This window comes from Xyrauchen texanus, chromosome 20 (genome assembly GCF_025860055.1).
Source record: "Xyrauchen texanus isolate HMW12.3.18 chromosome 20, RBS_HiC_50CHRs, whole genome shotgun sequence".
Lineage (NCBI taxonomy): Eukaryota > Metazoa > Chordata > Actinopteri > Cypriniformes > Catostomidae > Xyrauchen > Xyrauchen texanus.
Window position 1 is genome coordinate 36,615,649 of NC_068295.1, and position 19,144 is coordinate 36,634,792.

Below are 19,144 nucleotides of genomic sequence, written 5' to 3' on the forward strand. Positions count from 1 at the left end.
CAACAACAACGAAAACAGGCAAGGCATCAACACAATGCAGATTGACAATGAAAAAATAAATAAATAAAAATAAATAAACAAAAATAAGGCATTGTTCTCAAATAAATAATGTGTTACAGGATCAAAAACATTTCAGCAGCATAACAAATAGCTTCTACAGTTTGTTTAGAATGTTTTACAAGGTTCAAGGAGGCTAAAAACATACGAAATTCATTTTTAAAACAGTTTACATTTGTTTTTTCCATTTATTTTTGTGAATGTGGTATTTACCCATAATGATGATAAGGTTAGTCAAAAGTGAAAGGTCCCTCGTCATTTTAGAATTATAAATAAGAATATCTTCAATTGTAAATTGTTCAAGTTCACTAATTGTATTATTTAACCAGCTATGAACATCTTGCCAGAACTTCCTACTAACTGAGCAAAGGAAGAATAAATGTTCTGTTCGTTCTGGGTTTTCATGACAAAAGTCGCAAGGGTCAACTTCAAAACCAAATCTACCCCTCAGTGTCTCCGCAGATGGATAGTAGTTGTTAAGAATTTTAAATTGCATTTCTTTTACTTTGGGTGCAATTGGCCATTTTATAAATTTCCAATGTTTTTCTATAATTGTTGGATTATCTAATATTTTAAGTTTTATCTTCCTATCATAATCATGATATATATAACCTTTGAAAGCTTTATTTAAATATTTGTTGTCACATTTTTTTGTCCGTAATGTTTAACTCTCCTATCGTTAAGTTTGGAAGCTTGATTTGGACATTAGAAAAACTAATTGTGTTTTTTATCAGCTGTATCAGATTCACTGGGATAGATTTACAGATTTTCCTATATTCTTTAAGAGAACATTGCATATTATTACATTTATTTTTTAAATCTTGTAACTGTAAGATTTCACCGTTTATATCTAAAATGTCATGAACAAAGATAATGCCTTGGTCAAACCAAAGCTGGTTGAACAAAGACCTTTTGTTTGATACAATTACTCTATTATTCCACAAGGTGGCACAGTGAGGGGTAAAGTTATGGGTAAATATCATCTTCCAATGATGCAAAACCTGTTTGTAAAACTCAGATAATTTAAAAGGAATTTTAGAAATTTCAAAGTCACATTTCAAAAGAAAATTTAACCCGCCGAAAATCTTGAAAATACTTTTTGGAATGTGAAATCATATTGAATCCGGCTTCAATAGAAACTCTTTCAACCACTTTATTTGAAATGTTCCTAACATTGCCTCAAAATCCACTGTTTTGATACCCCCCCCCCATTATACTCTTTAACCAACTGAGATTTTTTAACATAGTAGGTCTTATTTCTCCAAATAAATTTATATATAATGGAGTTAATTTTCCTCACGTTTTTTGGAGCAACGTAAAGAGATTTTTGGATATACCCTCAGCCTTGGACAATAAGTTACGCCCGAAAATGGAAAGATCTCTACTAAGCCAATGGTTTAAGGATACTTGTATTTGATCAATTTTTTCTTTCATATTAATTTCCTCTCTTTGTTTTTCATCTTTAACCATCTTAACTCCAAGATATTTAACTTCTTTTTTAACAGGGATTGACATTATTTCTGTATCTATACAGTCAAATAACGCAAGTAGTTCACACTTTTTCAAATTTAAACGAAGACCTGAAGCTTTGGAGAAAGTTGAAATTATTTGCAATGCATTGCTAACCATAGATTGATCCCTAAGGAAGAAGACGGTGTCATCTGCAAACTGACTGAGGCGGAATTCGTAATCAAAAAAATATATACCCTGAAAATGTGGATGGTTTAATATCAGATATGCTAGTAGCTGTGTACATAGAATGAACAACTTGGGACTAATTGGACATCCTTGTCTTATTCCGCAAGTTATATTTATTCTAGGTGTTAGTCCTGGGTTTGTTCTGCTGAATCTGTACGGCGCGGCATGTGTTTGCTGCTACTTCCGGGAACTATTGAGAGGCTCCACGAGCCGCCATTGCTGTAAAAAAAACTTTCCATTTGAGTCAATGGAGTTGTCGCAACTCTCTCTCTATATGGCTCTGTTTGAATCTTAATAATAAAAAAAGGCTTCATTTCCATTCTAATTAATCCATATTGCGCAAAAGGTGCGCAGAATCAGTGGCTTATGATATGATTTATTAAGCTCGCATCTGATTGGCTAAAGAGTACGACAGACCCACGTGTGAAGAGATCTCTGCCAGGAAAGTCTCAAAAACGTACACACAAATCCAAGGTGATTCACACATGAATGACGATTTGCACATTCAGATTCATGGATACACTCGTACATTTTAAACATTCGAAACTTTTTGCGACTAGTTGTATATCTATGAAGTATGTTTTGCGTTTGTAAAATGTATTTTACGTATGCATACTTTTATTTTGCGCATGTGAATTTTTTTTTGTGTACGTGAATTAGGTTTCATGCATGTGAAATTGTCTACGCATGTGTGAATCGTTTTTTGTGCGTGAATTATTAATGAGATTGATTTGCTCCATAGGGGAGGGCCTTTCTGGGTCCAAAATGACAAAAGCAAGATTCACTTGTCTTTTTTGTTGATGTTGAAGAAATGAAGTAATCCTGCTGTGGACGACCATGACTGGCCCAAACCTGAACACCGATTGAACACTTCAGCATTCAAATGTGCCCTCGTATAAATGACTAGAATAGCCAACCTGTTATTTAGAAGGGGCGGTTTACAATTATGGCCTTTTTGTGTGATGACTAGCTAATCTTATCAGGAAATCTCCCTGGAAAACACCCTCCAGTAATCGGCCACTTCCAACGGTTGATCACTCGCAAAATGAGAGAGAGAGAGAGAGAGAGAGAGAGAGAGAGAGAGAGCTTCTGACGTGCTTGTGCAAATTCAGTTGAAAGATCTCACTGAAATCTTGCGGATGCTTCAGCTATAGATTAAAGGTGTGGTCACTAGACTTTGCCCCATTCACTTCCATTCATCACGTGAAGAGCAACCCACTCAAGGTTGTGTTTAGTGATTTTACCACAGTTCACTAGTGCCAGAGAAAACAATATATGGCTTTTAGTGGCTTACTGATTTATTTTAACATCCTGAAATATGTTGGCGTGACAAAGCCAACATACTCTTAATCTACAGACGTTTTTTTTATTTTTTTATTTCTGACTTTAACTCGTTCTACACCCACAAACTCGGTACAGCTCTTCAGACTGTTCTGACTTGTATAACATTTGCACAAAAGTAGTTTGTTAGATATCAAATGATATACATCACTGAGCACTTTATTAGGGACACCTGCACACCTACTTATTCATGCGATTATCTAATCAGCCAATCGTGTGGCAGCAGTGCAATGCATAGAATCATGCAGATACAGGTCTGGAGCTTCAGTTAATGCTCACATCAACTATCAGTATGGGGAAAACATGTGACAAATGTGGCATGATTGTTGGTGCAGATGGGCTGGTTTGAGTATTTCTGTAACTGCTGATCTCCTGGGATTTTCACGCACAACAGTCTCGAAAATGTACTCATAATGGTGCCAAAAACAAAAAACATCCAGTGAGTGGCAGTTCTGTGGACAGAAACACCTTGTTGATGAGAAAGGTCAACGGAGAATGGAAAGACTGGTTCGAGCTGACAGAAAGGCTACAGTAACTCAGATAATCACTCTGTATAACTGGTGAGAACAATGTTGAACATTGAGGTGGATGGCTACAACAGCAGAAGACCACGTCGGGCGATTTATTAGGACCATAGTGTTCCTAATAAAGTGCTCAGTTTGTGTCTATACTGTGTGTATGTATATATATATATATATATATACACTGTATATATGATTAGATGATATTAGCTTAAAAATGGTTTATACATACCTGTTAATAGAATGGTGTAGTGTATCTTTCCTCATTACCTTTTTTTTAACCTCAGGGTCAAGCAATCTGTCATTTGACTGAGCTGTTCTTTCTACTTGAAAAATCAGAGCTGTATTGCCAAGTATGCTTAAACATACAAGGAATTTGCTGACAGAAGCTTCCAGTGCACAAACAATACAGAAACAAGAAAAAGATTATAAAAAATTGAATAAAAGTAAAAAGTGAATAGAAAATATAAGTATATATAGAAATACACAATAAGACATATAAATATATATATATATGCACATGCATGTACAAATACAATCTGTTATATACAGATAGTGCAAGGGAATGTAAAGGCAGAAGAGGTATGGTTTGTTGGATTACTATAAATAGACTAAGCCTAGCATTGCACATAATTATTGCTCAATGGGGCAGTTTTAAATGTTCAGAGATGGATAGCCTGAGGAAAAACTGTTCTTGTGCCTGACGGTTTGGGTGCTCAGTGCTCTGTAGTGTCGGCAACAGTCCAAAAGGTATTATTAGGCTGGGTGATCGGGGGTCCAGGGGGATTTTTACAGCCTTTCCTCACTCTGGAAGTGTACAGTTCTTGAAGGGAGAGCAGGGGTTAACCAATAATCCTCTCAGCAGTCCGAACTGTCCTTTGTAGTCCTCTTCAGGTCCTGTGAGACGGCAGTACCCAAGAACCTGAATGACTCTACTGCTGCCACAGTGCTGTTCAGAATGGTGAGGGGGATCAATGTTGGGGTGCTCCTCTTAAAGTCCACTATCATCTCCACTGATTTGAGTGTGTTCAGCTCCAGGTTGTTTTGACTGCACCAGACTGTTAACCTCCTCGTAACCTTTGACTGCTGTTCAACCTCCATTCTTAATGCAGACTCATCATCATCCTGGATGAGGCCGATGACAGTAGTGTCATCTGCAAACTGAATACAAAGTTGTAATTGCATGCTATAAAGTCACAATTGTGTGATATAAAGTCATTATTGCATAACAACTGATATAATTAAATGTAAATTTATATAGAGTTTATCATGGAATTGCAAGTTTTGAAACACACTCAAATTATTATAATTTTTTTCAAAACTATGGAATAACATAAATGGAACTATGGGACATATGTTGTGACTAGAGTTATATTTTAGCATCTTCACCCTGGGATGCTTTTTAAACTGTATTGAAGGAGTTCCCATCAATGATGGGCACTTATTGGCGGCTTTTCTTTATTATTTGGTCCAACTCGTCAATTTCAAAATCAAATTTTAGTTTTTATAATGAAATAAATATGGTAGCACAATTATATATTTTTTCTACAAAACTAATTTCAAACATTTAAGCAAACGCCTTCAGATCAAAAGATCATGTGAAACATTTCAGTCAAGTTTTGACCTTTAAAAAAAACATATTTTTGTTTGTTTGTTTCGGAAAAACATTTATTCCCATGCAAAACAATTTTTCTCACAGCTTTGAGTTTATTAAATGATGTTGATGAAATGGATGATTGCAAAATAAATGGTATATTACAAAATACATTTCTAAGCCTTCTCTTTGTAACACCATGCAGGTACATTGAATATTCAGTTTTTGCAATAATGCCACATGACATGCTCAGAGCAAGAGGTTTAAAAATAATAATAGTCTTTTAGAATGCCTAAATATATATTCAAACTTATAACCTACAATAATATTGATATATTAAGTTACAGTTACACAAAGCTGCCTTTTTATAAGTATTCTATCCAACTTAGCTTTTTAACGAATTGAAGGTAACAAAATGTGCCTATTTTATATAACAATTGAATGGTGACAATAAGCTAAGTGAGTTCTAAATCCATAAAGTCCTCCCAAAAATGTGTTCATAACTATGCAAGCAGTTAGTTTAGAGGTTTAGAGGTACAACCCCAATTCCAAAAAAGTTGGGACAGTATGAAATGCTAAAACATAAAGAATTAGTGATTTGTAAATTATGGTGCTCCAAAATTTTCACATATCTGTCTGTATTAATGGTGCCCTCACAGATGTGTGAGTTACCCATGCTATGGGCACTGACACACCCCTGGCCCATACAGACACTGGCTTTTGGATCAGATGCTGATAACAGCTTGGATGGTCCTTTTCCTCTTTGGCCTGGAGAACAAAAAGGCTTTGTTTTTCAATTTGAAATGTGGAATCATCAGACCAAAAAACATGTTCCACTATTCTACTTTTTTATCTAAGACGAGACTGAGCCCAGATAAGTTGGCACACATGGACAGTGTTGATGTAGGGCTTCTGCTTTGCATAATAAAGTCTTAACTTGCATCTGTGGATTCAGTGGCGAGTGGTTTTGACTAACAAAAGTTTACTAAAGTAATCACAAGCCCGTGTTCATGATATCTATTACAGATGAATGATGTTTTTTAAGACAGTGACGTCTGAGGGATCAGAGATCACGTGCATTCAGAAGTGGTTTTCGTCTTGCCCTTTACACACCGAGATTTGACCAGATTCCTTGAATCTTTTAACTATATTGTGCACTGTAGATGGTCAAATGCCCAAAATCCTTCCAATTTGTCTTTGGGGAAACATTGTTCTTAAAGTGCTGGATTATTTGCTCAAGCATCTGTTTGCAAATTGTCAAGTCTCGAATGATCCTTGCTCTTGAAGGACTAGGATGTTTTTGGAGGCTCCTTATATACTATGACATGATTGTCTCACCTGTTTCACATCTCTTGATTCACATTGCCATGTTATTTTGAGGGTGGCTGTGGCTCAGGTGGTAGAGCGGGTCAGCCACTAATTGCAGGGTTGCTGGTTTGATTCCTGGCCCACATGACTCCACATGCTGAAGTTTTTTCTGACACTGAACCCCAAATTGCTCCCAATGGCAAGCTAGCGCCTGCATAGCAGCTCTGCTGTCATTGGTGTGTGTATGTGTGTGTGATTGGCTGAATGAGTCACAGTGTAAAGCGCTTTGAATACCGCTAAGGAATATGTATACATTTAGGTTAAAACTAAGAAATATTTTTGCATGTGCCCGAGGACAGTGACATTAAAGAAACAATGCTGCTTTTCATCCAAAAGACTATATTGTAGACTCTAATTTTGTATATATATGTTTTTTTAAATTAACATGACAGTAAAATTACATTTAAAACTGTATTTAAATGGAATATTAATTGAATTATTCAGTAAACATTTAAATTATACTAAGAAAAATTATTTCCATGTTGCCTGGGAATGGTTGAATGTGTTTACAAAAAAAGAAGAAGAAAAAAATGCTGCATTTTGTCAATGTTTTTATTATAAAAGGACATTTAAATTGACTTAAAAAGGTACCGTGTATACATATATTCAAGTATATATGTCCCTGGATACATTACATTTTAAAAAAAATGCTGCTGTATTCAAATGTTTGTATTATCAAAACCGAATTGAGTCCCAAAATTATATATTTTTTTATTAAAAGATGATAATACATTTAAAATTGACTTTGAAATTAATTTGGATTTAAGTATTAAGTAACATTCAATCTAGGAAAAAATATACCCCTGTGCCTGGGTACAGTAATATTCAAATGTTTTTACTATGAACTAAATAGAGTCCACAAACAAAATACTTTTCTAATAAAAGATGACAATAAAATAAAATGTAACTTTAAAAATAATGATTTAGTAAACATTTAGATTCAGACTCTTTGGGAACACTAAAATGGGTCAAAACAATGAAAAAAGTATTAAATCAAAAAATTATGGTAGCATTTTAATAACAAATATCTTTGGAAAAAAAAAACACTGAAAAAAAAAACACTGCACTGACAGTGTTGCATTTATTGGGGATGCAAATTCAAATGTTTATAAAATATTTCAAAACATTTCACATAAAATTTAATCATTTTAAACAAAACAAAAAAAGCCTACATATTCACCTTCCAAAATTCAGTTCTGAAATATTCCGTTTCATGTTTGTTATTTGAAAGGTAATATTCAGTATAAATTGGCAGTTTTGATAATCAATTAAACTTGAACAATAAACAAAGTCATTTTAAACAGTTTCTTCAGTTTGACACGCCACTTTACTATGTGTGCCATCTTCTGTTTTAATGTACAACAGTATCTGAGGCAATGTCAGGGCAAAGTGTTCCTGTTTATGAGAAACATTAGGGGCTGTAAGCTATTCAGGCTAATGATTAATGCACACAATTCAAGTCTGAAAAGACTGTTTTACATCAACTTTAATATCTTATTGTTTTCATTGTTTTAGCATGTTAGATTAATCTTCCTTCTGTATTTTACGCATAATGCATTTGTTGACACCATGACTTTTTCATCTTTTTTTTAACTAATTTATTTAAATTGCATTCGATTCATACTTAAACTGCTATTTATCTTATGTACATTTGGTCAACAGTGAATGCTTCCCCAATCATTACACCTAGGAGGATATAACAGAGCTTTTCAGATCATTTAACCGTGCATTTTTGAGAACTAAACTCTTGGCTGGAAATATTGCTTTAATTAATTAATGCAAGAAACAGTTGCTTTAAAGCAAAAACACTGAATAATCAAACTGACTTTATTGTCAAGTTCAAAGTCAGTTTTATAGTGTTGAAAATGAACTAAACAAATATATTTCTGTGTTACAACCCCCATTTCCTTGGGGAAAGAGACCTTTTGCATTCCAAGGCATACAGAGGGTGCATTGCCTGTGGTGTTTGTTTATTGGGGGTGTGCAAATGGTCACAACTCCGGTACAGTGGGAGTTACAGTGTGGTCTGCTGATTGGTCAGTTTAAATGTATCAAGACTGGATTTTGTCTCACAATCTACAGTACCCTTTCTATCTCTTGGTCTTGACTCTGGTAGTAAGCATTCTGGTTTCTACATATTTCATATAACCAATTTGTAAATATTTAATCTAAATTGTAACCATCTCATGTAATCTTTTAAGACCTTTTTAATCCATTTCTAGTTTAATGTCACTGTGTAAACTATTTACATTCAAGTTTTTGGCAACAGATAGTTCTTGGGTGCTGTAGTGTAAATGATCCGCACTAAGGCATTTGTTAAAAGTCATAAAGAAAGCTTGTCATTGGCACTCAGATACAATGAACCAGTGCCACAGAGAAGGCCGATCCGACAGCTAGCCCAAGCGTGAGGAAGAAGGACATGATGACACCAGTAGGCTCAGCCAGCTCCCGTGGCACGACTTTAGGCCCATAGATCATAGGCAGCGTGCCCAGGTACCCGTTGGAAATCCCCAGCAGGCAGACGAACACCACGGGGAAGAGGTCATGCGCAAAGGGCACGTTGTGTAGGTGGTACCGCGGCTGATAGTTGCACAACATGAACAGTGGAACAAAGACGGTTCTGAGGAGGACCAGCAGTGGAAGTTTGCGACTGGTGGGTCCCGGTACCTGGAGCCAGGCGGTGACCTGACGGCCGCAAAAGTCTGCGACATTGTACAGTAAAAAACTAGTGAGAGGAATAAAGTAAGTGGAGGTCCAGGGATTTCCAGAGTCTTTATTCATTGACTGGATTCCAGAGGAGACCGCGGGGAATATCATGATGGAGATGAAGAAAACGTAGAAGACGCAGAGGCCTAGCACCCAGGTCTTCTTCAGGATTGGCATGAGGGGTGGCACGGATGTATTTGTAGGGTCTGAGCTGCTGTTGTGGATGTCAGACTCACTACAGGGTATAGAAGCCACTTCCAAGTAGTATCTGAAAAACAAAGAGAAAGACAGAAAGAGAGAGAGAGAGAGAGAGAGAGAGAGACATGTAAATACAACGTGTAAACGACGATTGCTGGCTGACCACCGGTGATCGGATCATACAAGATCGATGTTAATATCAGCTATAAACAGGGCCACTGAGGTGACATTCAGTTTTCACAGCAGGGTCCAGGGACAGAAAGGGCGAATAAACCAAAGAAAAACCTCAGGGGATCCTCTACACAGAGATTACAGCATCTTCTATTCTTTAGGTATGCATTGATGTCTTGAAGAAGGGAAAAAAAAGTGACGCATGCCTGTTAACCCTGTCACGGCTTGTTTTCCTTGTGTGAGAAAAGCAGTTGGCAGGTTTTAACATTGTCCACCCGTTTCAAACAATGTTTGTGTCTAAAGCCTAAAAATTGTGCCTATTAAGTCGGACAGAGCGATATAAATGAGGTTCAGTACGTTTTTTTATTCACTAAAAGGAACAGACTAATAAGTCTTTCATTCGATAGAAAGTGCTGAATGTTTGCGGTGTAGATTCAAAAGAACCGAACCATAAAAGTCACACATTCAGGAATAACTCCATCTACACCAGACATGAGCGGCGCGTTGTGTCAAAAGCAATAGTATACAATCAATGAGGCTGTCTACACTGGAAGTGTCCGATTTGGCTTGTCTAAGGCGGCGATAGTAAAAGTGTGTCCTGCATGTGCTGGCACTACTAACGTCAACAACTGTGGTGAAGTTAATATAGCAGAAAAGACTTTCTACATTGAATAAGTTGAAACCATTAAGTAATTCCTACATTTGTACACTGTGGCAGACAAGCCTCTTGTTCATCGAGAAAGGAGGAAGCAGCAACCGGATTAGCAATCAAAAAGACATTAATTCAACATAAAACACTGAACTGAAACATAACAAAAGCGCACACACAAAACACTGCTGAGTGCGTCTCTCTTTCTCCTCCATTTATCTCTCTCCTGCTGATTGGCAACTCCAGCTCCAGGCTTGAATCCTCTCGTCCCGGCCACGCCCTCCTCTTCGTCACATCCACAATGTAAACATTAATGCTCTAGTAAATATTATTAATGATTGTTTGTTATCTTTACAATGTGTTGCCATGTATCAATCCTAAAGGAGAAAACCTTTTTGGCTCAAAAAGTCCATTTTACTTTTCAAAGCTGGTGTTCCCAGCATTCAACGGGTCTGAATAATTCATGAACTTGCATGGTTTCACTGTTTGCAAGTTTATTTACACAGTTTTTACTGTTGAGTTTGGTTACTTATTGTTTTGTAAAGTCTGAAGTACACTTTCTACTCAGTTACACATTCATGATCAAAAAATATCTGTTGTTTCCTTCATTGTGTTTTGTGCAAGAGTTCAGGTCTACGTGCGCTGATCTATATTTTGTTTCTATTGACAGCATAGTTAAATATTTAATCGTGTGTTACATGATTAAACGTGTTTATAAGGAAAGTTTAAAATGTGAAATGTTCAAATACAATTAAAGTTTAAGTACCACATACATCGGATTTATAAGAAAAGTTACTTTTGTTAACTGTAATGTTTAAGTTAATTTACTCGCTTTAATATTATGTCATGAAGTTAAGCAGATTTTAATAAATTTATACCATTAAAATGTACTTACGTATAAAAATATACTATACTGTGCAAACGTTTTAGGCACATAAGATGTTTCACAAAAGCATTTGTCTTAAGATTGTTATTATATCTTCAGCTTTAGTGTGTCAAAAGGTAATATACATTTTAGACTCCCCAAAATTCCTTCTGCAAATAGAACAGAAGAACAGGGAGCCCTGCAACAGATGTCATGGCCCCCACAAAGCCCCCCAATGAACATTGTGTCAGTCTGAGATTACATGAAGAGACAGAAGCAATTGAGACTTAAATAGATTGAAGAACTGTGGTGAATTCTCCAAGAAGCTTGGAACATCCTATCTGCCAACAACCAAGACAAACTGTGTCCAGGTGTATCTAGTAGAATTGGGGCTGTTTTAAATGCAAAGGTGGTCACAGCATATATTGATTTAGCTTTTTTATGTTTACTGGACTTTGTATGACATTAACTGATAAATGAAAACTATATATGGCATTTGTTTTGAAGACATCCTCAATATGCAACATTTTCCACAAATGCCTAAACACTTTTCAGGACGATGGCGCCAGTGTGTAAGGCAAGCCGTCTGTCGGCATCACGCTTGCTGCTGTTTTATTTCTGTGTTTTTGCAGCCGGGATGTAACTAGCCTTCTCGTATGTGATCGCCAAACTTTGTTCGACATCCGAGTGTCCTGTGAAGCTTTGGGGCTGTCTAGAGATCGTTCGGGAGAACATTCTGGAGGCCTCCCCCCATGGTTGTTTAACATCCCAGACTACCTGCGCTGTGTCCCGTGTGATTTTCCCCGGAAAAAGCGCAACAGGAGATGTGGAAGGCGTGCCGGAGTGCTTGTTCGCCTCAAGGCTTACCTGAGGTCCTCGGATGTGCCTCATCCTCGTCTCCTTTGCGGTGGAGGTTGCGGTCGCCCCGCTGTTTGTGGACGCCGGTGCTCGGAGGTCCTGCGCCTGCGGTGGATTCGGCCTGTTTTCCCCAGCCCGATTGCTGTTGCGTCGCAGCCTGTCGTGGCTCCTTCCGGCATGACACATGGTGCCCCGTGGGCTGACACCGGGTGGGGAAACCCGGCGTCGGTGAGGAAATTTCGGCCTGACTGTCGACGTGGTGTGAAAACGGCTAATCTGCGCGCACTGCGGTGGGCCCCAAAGCCAGAAAGTTTGGATTTAACTCTTCGTATGGCCCTGATTACTGGCCAACAAAACTTTTGTGCTGAATGATTTTTTTTTACATCTTATAAATTGGACTTTATGCTGCTGACCGAGACCTGGCTTCATGTTGGTGAGTCTGCTTCCTTTTCTGAACTTCTCCCTCCAAACTGTAAATTTTTTAGCTCTCCTCGGACCACTGGTAAAGGTGGAGGACTTGCCACTGTGTTTAAATCCACCTTCCAGTGTCGGCTGTCTGCATCTGTCAACTATCTGAGCTTTGAGCTGCAGCTATTCGAATTAAATGCCTCTTCTCCGACACTGTGTGCAGTTGTGTATCGTCCGAAATTCAACAAAGATTTTATGCAAGACTTTGCTGATTTTATAGCAGGTCTAAGGTTAAACTATGATCATTTTATAATTTGTGGTGATTTTAACTTACATGTATGCTGTGAAAACAAACCTATGGTTAAAGACTTCTTAAATCTTCTTAACGCTTTTAATCTCACTCAGTCGGTGTCTGGCCCAACACATGAAAAAGACACACATTAGACCTTGTGCTGTCTCATGGCTTGTGTGTTAATGTAAATTAAATATGTAACGTATGTATTTCTTACCACTTCCCTGTCTTATTCACGATTACAGTCCCATGTTTTGTGGTCAAGTCAACTTTTGTACACTGCCGCCGTGTAATTAACAGTCAAACCCCAGCACAGTTTTCTGCTGCTTTCAAATACTCTGTGCTCTATAACTTGGATGGAGGTGATGTTACTGGTGCTGATGGACTTATAACTCTTTTTAATTCAACCTGTACAAACATCTTAGACTCTGTAGCTCCTTTGAGGATGAAACGCACTAAAGCGCTTTCAGAGCCTTGGCTAAATGACACCACCCGAGCAATCAGACGTACATGTCGGCAAGCTGAGAGAAGGTGGAAGAAAGACAAACTCAGAGTGTCATATGAAATTCTACAGCAATATCTATCTGATTATCAGAGAGCTGTAAAATTTGCAAAATCGGATTTTATTTCTAAACTGTCGCAAACAACTGTCACAGGCCACAGGTTCTTTTTAACATGTTTAACACCATTACAAAACCCTGCAACTCTGTTCCTATTACACCTACATTGGACCTCTGTAATTCTTTCCTAGAATTCTTTGTTGAGAAGATTTTTGCTCTTCGATCTTCTGTACCACATTCTGCGACCATGATCCCTCTGTTCCTCCTATATGCCTTGCAGTACTAGATCAGTTTGAGCCCATATCAATCTTCTCCCTATCTGAGGTGGTCCATCATCTGCGGCCCACAAATTGTCCCTCAGACAGCATTCCCTCTCGTTTGATTAGAGAAGTCTTTGATACCATTGGACCATGTATTTTATCATTGATAAATACTTGTCTTGTTTCTGGTCATGTTCCGTCCGCCTTTAAACACGCTGTTGTACAACCCCTGCTAAAAAAGGAAAATCTCAACCCCCTCTTGTTCTCTCCAACTTCAAGCCCATCTCTAAACTGTCCTTCTTATCTAAAGTCTTGGAGAAAGTAGTTTATATGCAGATGCAAACTTTTTTAATCAATAACAATGTTTATGAAAAGTTCCAGTCTGGCTTTAAATCCCGTCACAGCACTGAAACTGCACTTTTAAGAGTTTTTAATGATTTGATTTTAACTGTTGACTCAGGAGTCTCTGCTGTCCTAGTGCTCTTAGACCTCACTGCTGCCTTTGACCCTGTGGATCACTCAATCCTCTTGTCACAGTTGGAAAATTGTGTGGGAATCAAAGGTACTGCACTAAGGTGGTTTCAATCCTATCTAACCGACAGGAGCTTCTCTGTCCACCTTGGTGATTATTCCCCTGAAACGGACCCATTTACCTGCGGTGTCCCTCAAGGTTCTGTCTTAGGCCCCATCTTATTTTCTTTGTATGTGCTGCCCCTGGCCTCCATCTTTGAGAGGAACGATGTCTCTTTTCACTATTTTGCAGACGATATTCAAATTTATTTGCCCCTGAACGTAAAAAAAAGGGCCCACTGCAGCCCCTGTTTGATTGTATGAAGGACATTAAAACGTGGATGAATCTAAATTTCCTCAACTTAAATGGAGACAAGACAGAGATCATAGTGTTTGGACACCCTGAACTCCTTGATGTAGATTCTCTCGGCCCTTTAACTTCAAACAGCCGCTCATCTGTGAGGAGTCTTGGTGTTGTGTTGGATGGTGCATTTAAGCTTGATAAACAGATATCCGCCACTGTTAGATCGTGTTTTTTCCAGTTGAAAACTATAGCCAAGGTAAAGGATTATCTCCCTCCTAAAGATTTGGAGAGGGTGATAAATGCCCTTATAACTTCCCGCCTTGACTATTGTAACTCCTTATATGTGGGCTTAGACAAAATATCGATTCAGCGTCTGCAGTTAGTCCAGAATGCTGCTGCCCGCTTCATGACAGGAAAGAGGAAGAGGGACCACATCACACCTGTGTTGCGCTACCTCCACTGGCTCCCTGTTCATTACAGGATTGATTTTAAAATTTTACTTTTAACTTTTAAATGCCTAAATGGATTGGCTCCATTATACTTAACAGAGCTTCTTCATGTTCATACTCCAGCTAGAGCGCTGAGATCCGCCAATCTCCTCCTCCTGGATGTACCTAGAAGCAGACTAAAAACCACAGGTGATCGAGCCTTTAGTGTAGCTGCCCCTAACCTGTGGAACAAACTGCCAGTCCATATCAGAACCTGCCCAACTCTCGAATGTTTTAAATCATTGTTAAAAACACATCTATTTTCTTTGGCATTTCCTTCGAGTTAAGTCTGTTATTTTCCTGGTAACTTTAATTTTAATATCACTACATATCGTATACTGTATATTGCAAATGTAATATTGATGTACATTTATTGTGTGAGTAGTGTCATGTTGTTGTATTTAATCTGTGAAGCACCTTGGTCAACTTTGGTTGTTTTAAGTGTGCTATATATAAATAAAATTGATTGATTGATTGATTGATTTTGCACAGTACTGTATAAAAATAGATAAAACAGATCAAAATTAAGTAAATCTTATTAGTCATTTTTTTCAGTGTAGAATGTTTGTGTTTAGGCTGTGAATGAGACATTTGTTCTTATTATTGAACATAATTATGTAAATTCAGAAATATAGTGCCACCTAGAGGTGACTCTGATTGCTGCATTTACTCCAAGATGTTTACAACATTAAAGAAAAAGTTCACCACCAAAATTATACTTATTCTTATTCTTATTATTTTTGCTGTATTGAATGTGATCCTCACATAAGGCTATTGTATGGCTTCAGAGCACTTTTAATATAGTTCACAAATATAAAAGAGTATTTTATGGACTACTTTTATGGTGATTTTTATGAGCTCAACAGTATTCACCTCATTCAATGAGATGATTGTGCTAAACTTATTCTGTTCCAATAATTTGGTCTATTATTTTAGATTTGCCCATTTTGCCAAAAAATCAAACAGAATTGAGTAATCTTTTAATTCTATCAATAATTTGAGAAATGTTATATTTTGACAAAATTAAGCATATTTAAAATGTCGTTTAAACCTTTTATTTACGTCCTACTCTTGCCAGAAATGATTGTTTTGAGTGAAGAAAGTCATATTGGTTTGGAACTGATTGAGGGTGATTCAATTATGACAACATTTTAATTTTTAGGTGAACTATTCCTTTAACATAAATCAAAGTGAGCACCAGTAATTTCCAGGCTTCAATCGATGGCAGTGTGTTAAAAGTATACCACATCAGCAACTGCTGATCTCTACGTCACAACTGTGTCATGAAACTGTGGTTTGACCCCAGACCAGCGATGAAACTCATGGACTCACTAGCAGCACCACAGATCCTCTTTCTGCTCTCAGCAAAGAACACAGTGTGAATATCATGCGTTGTGGTTTTATAAGAGATTAGCAAACCTGTTCCTCTTGTATTCATGTGGTCAATTGTGTACTGTAGTGGAATGTTCATTATGGTGATGGGAAGTATGATGGTATATATAGCCCTTGCACTTGTCCATCTGTGCTACATGTTATGGAGACTCACTCACCGTGAATAAGCCAGTCTGGGCAGCAGCAGGTACATGAAGATACAGAGCAGAGTGAAGACGTCAGCGGTGAGGAAGTAAAACAGTGCACTGTTGGACACATCACTGGCAGCAGCCAGATCCACTATTGAGGCCACTGCGCTCAACATGCCACCCATGGCCTGACCTGAACACAAGACAAACAAGCTTAGCGTTGTGTATACTATTTAAGTTGTGCTAATGGCATGCAAGAATTTATTAAAGAAGGATAGATGGTCAATTCAGTCATCATTGACTCAATGTTGTTCAACCTGTATGATTTTCTTCTGTAGGATACAACATATTTTTTGTAGAATATACTGGCTGCTCTTTTCCATATATTTAAGGTGAATGGAGACTGGGGTGTCAAGCTCCAAAATGACTTGCGCGCTATATTCCAAGTCTGCTGAAGATAGCTAACATCAATGACATAGGGGAATCCAAAGATGTTTGACGTCAAACCTAACTTGATGCGCTATATTTGATTTGAGAGCTGGGGCAGAGGAGAAGATTTTCAGTCAATAATGACTTAAATTTAACACAAAGCTATCGTACGACTTCAGAAAACTTGAAAATACAGGGCCACATTTATGGTGACTTTATAGAACTTTTGGTCATTTTGAATTGGTTTGACAGTACCAGTCTCCATTCACAATCATGATATGGAAAGAACAGACAGAATATTCTTAAAAAATCGAAATCCCTCTCAAGGCAAGTTAGTCTACTTAGCAGCTATCTTGGAAAGGCTGCCATCGAGTCCAAAATGAATTGTGTGCTATATTCTAAGTCTTCTGAAGACAGCTAACGTCAATGACATAGGGGAACAAGACACGTGAGAATCCAAAGATGTTTGACGTCAAACCTAACATGATGTGCTATATTTGATTTGAGAGCTGCAGCGGAGGGGAAGATATTCAGTCAATAATGACTTAAATTTAACACAAAGCTATCGTATGACGTCCGAATAATGTACGAAATACAGGGCCACATTCATGGTGATTTCATGGTCATTTTGGATTGGTTTGACAGTCCCAGTCCCCATTCACTTTCTTGATATGGAAAGAACGGACAGAATATTCTTAAAAAATCTAAATCCCTCTCAAGGCAAGTCAGTCTACTTAGCGGCCTTCTTGGAAAGGCTCCTGGGCAGCTATATTCTATGAATACAAGCTCCTATCTACTTGAAGGGAGAAAGACCGAAATCTCCAAAACAGCTGGTTCAAATCAGCAGTAAAATCTGACAACACTAATATCATAAATTGTGATTGTCTCTTTTTACCTGAAAGGTGGGACTTTCTTTTTCTACACCTGCCAATGTCTCCCATTCACATTAATTCAAGTGTTCCGTCTCAGCTAAACGGTTTCTGTCAAAAAGGCAACTTTTGTGTTTCAAGAAAAAAAAAACATGAGGGTGAGCAAATAATGTCAGAATTTTCATTATGGATGAACTATCCCTTTTAAGGGTGGGTGATATAAACAAAAATGTATATTGTGATATAGACATTTTTGGCCAACTACTATACTTTTATTGAAATATGATATTTTGTTATGGAAAGTAATTCAGAAACATCTGAAAGAATAATGCATTTTTGTAATGGTAGACCTGTCAATGCTATGAAACAACTTGATAAATAAAATATTATTTTTAGTAATTAGTTATTTTCAGTAATCTATTTTACCTGCTCAGCACCATTTGATTGATCTAAGCCAAAAACAAAAAAAACGCAACCTTCTGTACCATGCGTCTGCATTTTACTCAAATATTCTAACCAATTTACACATTTCTACCAGTATATTGCTTTAACTGGTATATTGCCCACCTCTAGTCCATTGAACAGTACCTGATATGAGTGCTTGAGATATCCTCATGGGAAAGTGGCCACTGATGCCAAACACACTGCCACAGAAGATGTTGGATGCTCCACTGACCAGTGACACACTAGCTAGTGTTCCCTCAAAAAACTGGATCCTAAAGCCAGACACGTCCACTTTTACCAGCACTGTGGTCACCACAAACACAAGCAAGATCACGAACAGAGAGAAGAGGATCCGCACCCGAGAGGACAACCTGAACAAAATACACATACACATAGTCAACAAAATATTGTTTATTCAACTTTAATGGCCTTTGTCACAACCTGCATCACAGTTACAGTAGTTTATAAGAGCACCTAAAACAACGCTTTACATGCCAATTATACTATCCTCATAATCAAACTAGATTTGTACTCTTTCTGGAGAAAACAGAGGTGCTTGGGAATTCTGGGTGGCTGTTTACTGGCCTCAAAAGAGCCAAACTCCAAGATTCATGTAATAGTAAAAGCTATTGTAAATAAAGAGTGCACAGCCTCATAGAGAGTGTTATGAGATGTTATAAACAGTTCTGTTCACTTACATTAATGTTATCAGGTGTGTAATTGCTATCAAATGCGCTTTTCTCTGTTAATCCTTTTTCTTTATTCTGATACAGTTTCCTCTGTTTTCAATCAAATTACTGTGTAATTTAATGATTTCTGTGAAAACAAACTTCAGATAAATATGCTTTACAATGTCCCTCTTCATTCCAGTCCACTTAAGGTACGTACACACTGCCAGCGACATCGCGCGCGACAGCGACTCAATACCATTCATTTTCAATGCGAGCACAGCGACTTCCGGCGATACGAGCTGTCGCGACCGTTGGCGCTAGATGTGGGCGTGTCCAGCGACGCGACAAAGTTGAGAAAAGTTC

The 19,144-nt window shown here is 37.7% G+C and overlaps 1 protein-coding gene across 1 annotated transcript in view; it reads right to left on the reverse strand.

Moving 5' to 3' along the window:
• Positions 1–7,148: 7,148 nt before the first annotated feature.
• LOC127660347 (equilibrative nucleoside transporter 3-like) overlaps positions 7,149–19,144 on the reverse strand; it is a 28,679-nt gene continuing 16,683 nt past the window's right edge. The window contains exons 5-7 of the mRNA XM_052150473.1: positions 18,255–18,481; positions 16,399–16,561; positions 7,149–9,553 (exon numbers count right to left, since the gene is read on the reverse strand). Coding sequence (XP_052006433.1) covers positions 8,929–9,553; positions 16,399–16,561; positions 18,255–18,481 — 1,015 coding nt within the window. The 3' untranslated portion in view covers positions 7,149–8,928. The remainder of the gene's footprint in view (positions 9,554–16,398; positions 16,562–18,254; positions 18,482–19,144) is intronic.